Source organism: Oratosquilla oratoria, unplaced genomic scaffold (genome assembly GCF_046742065.1).
Source record: "Oratosquilla oratoria isolate Oo_2021 unplaced genomic scaffold, ASM4674206v1 SCAFFOLD111, whole genome shotgun sequence".
NCBI classification, from domain to species: domain Eukaryota; kingdom Metazoa; phylum Arthropoda; class Malacostraca; order Stomatopoda; family Squillidae; genus Oratosquilla; species Oratosquilla oratoria.
In genome coordinates this window covers 455,618-457,500 of record NW_027467468.1, presented here as the reverse complement: position 1 = coordinate 457,500, position 1,883 = coordinate 455,618, and the positions used below count along the sequence as shown (strand labels likewise).

Here is a 1,883-nt window from a genome sequence, read left to right as displayed (position 1 = left end):
TATTTTTCATGCATGCTAAAATAGGTACACTCTTCATGACTATATATGTGTTCTACGTGCAGATGCAATCGCAAAGTACAGTTCATGATCATATCTGGTATTTGAAATTCGACCATGAGAAGGACGTGGGACGCGCAGAGGCATTGAACCTGTTGGGAGCCATGAAGCTGAGCGATTTCAAGATGCACGAGGAGCTTGGCAAAGGAGGCTTTGGCTGCGTCTTCCGAGCCACAAGAGTCGCCGATGGACTTCAGGTTGCCATCAAGAAGATCCCTCTGGCTGATGTGCTTTTTTGGGGACGACGCCATGGGAAGAAGGTCCCACGAGAGGCCGCTCTATTACAGCGAGTACAGAAGGTTCCTGATGTAATCAAATTACACGACTGCTTCAGTACCAAGGACAGCTTTTACATGGTAATGGAGCTTATACCATCAGCTGTTTCCTTCGTCGATTACATCTGGAGCGGGAAAGAACTGCCCATGACCGACGTCAAGACACTGTTCAGGAAGATTGTCCTAACAGTCGAAGGATGCCTAGAAGCCGGGGTATCGCATAAAGATATCAAACCCCATAATGTGCTTCTCTTTAGGAACGCCAGCACAGGACAGTTTGACATCAAACTGATCGACTTTGGCTGTAGCGAAAGAATCACAGGCTACAGAGGGAAAATCACGGGCGGCACCCGAATTTATTGCCCTCCGGAGTATATCAAGGGTAATGAATACCTTCACGTCCCCGCAACCGTGTGGAGCCTGGGCACGCTCCTATTCTATCTTGTGTGTCACTATAACGCGTTCCGCACCAACGAATCTATAATGTAGGCCAGTCCAGACTTTCCCAGTAGCGTACTACCCAACCTGTGTCGCGATCTTATAATGCGCTGCTTTGCAATCGATCCGTGGAACCGCCCCTCGCTTCGCGGCATACTCTCTCACCCGTGGTTAACGGGTCACTCCGGCTGCAACTCCGAGGATAATTTCAATATGGAGTTTGATATTGAAACGGCTAAAGTTTTCAAGAGAAATTATCCTAAGGTGAGGTAGGGAAGACGCCACGAGATGGCGAATAAGAAAGCCCAAAAAAAGGGGCGTTTCAGAAGGAGATTATGAAGACAAGGATCGAGACGCAGATCCAGGAGTAAAGAAGTGCAAAAGGATATAAATCATATAATGATTATAAGAGCGCTGAAATTGGATTATCCAGAAACCTTCTTCACCCCCCAATGAAGCTTCTGACTGCATCGGCGCATAGAATGCAAAAGGATTCCAAAGTCATTCTTTCCTGTAGTTGGAAAATCAATAGAAATAATTTCTATTTCATAATGAAAGCAACCAATTTCCTGAAGGATTTACTAGAGGGCAAAGTATCAAGAAAAGCTCCAGACAGCCATACTTGTAAATAAAAAGGACACACAGAAATGTATAGCAAAGATAAAAGAAAAAGTTCTCAAAGATATGTCAAGCTCAGAACTAAGTTCCAAGATCGCATTATTGTCAGCGGAGACGATGAAACTTAGATATGCGTCATATTCAGTGTAGAAAACTCAAGAGATTTAGAAAGCAGCGCATTTTCCAATAACTTTTGGAAAAAAGTTTTCGAGAAGGGATTTCCCCTCAGCTGAATAAAATAGTCTCATTAAGGTTCTACAATGCATACAAGTCAGATTACTTTCGATCGAAACATCAACGAGATTATATGAATATTGGGATTAATATGCTTCCATGAGGTGGGGATGGGTATTGTCATGAGCATAATCTTTATTTCTTATTTTTTGTTTTTATTCTTTTTAAAAAATGGTGGTTTCTTCTACTTGAAGAAAGATCATCTGGTGATATTCTGTCATAGTAGGCATGGTCTATGAATGATCACTTTATATATATATA

The 1,883-nt window shown here is 42.7% G+C and overlaps 1 protein-coding gene across 1 annotated transcript in view; it reads left to right on the top strand.

The window, feature by feature from the left end:
* Nucleotides 1-821, top strand: part of LOC143022527 (serine/threonine-protein kinase prk-2-like) — a 7,553-nt gene extending 6,732 nt beyond the window's left edge. The window contains exon 2 of the mRNA XM_076180784.1: nucleotides 63-821. Coding sequence (XP_076036899.1) covers nucleotides 63-821 — 759 coding nt within the window. The remainder of the gene's footprint in view (nucleotides 1-62) is intronic.
* The last annotated feature ends 1,062 nt before the right edge of the window (nucleotides 822-1,883 follow it).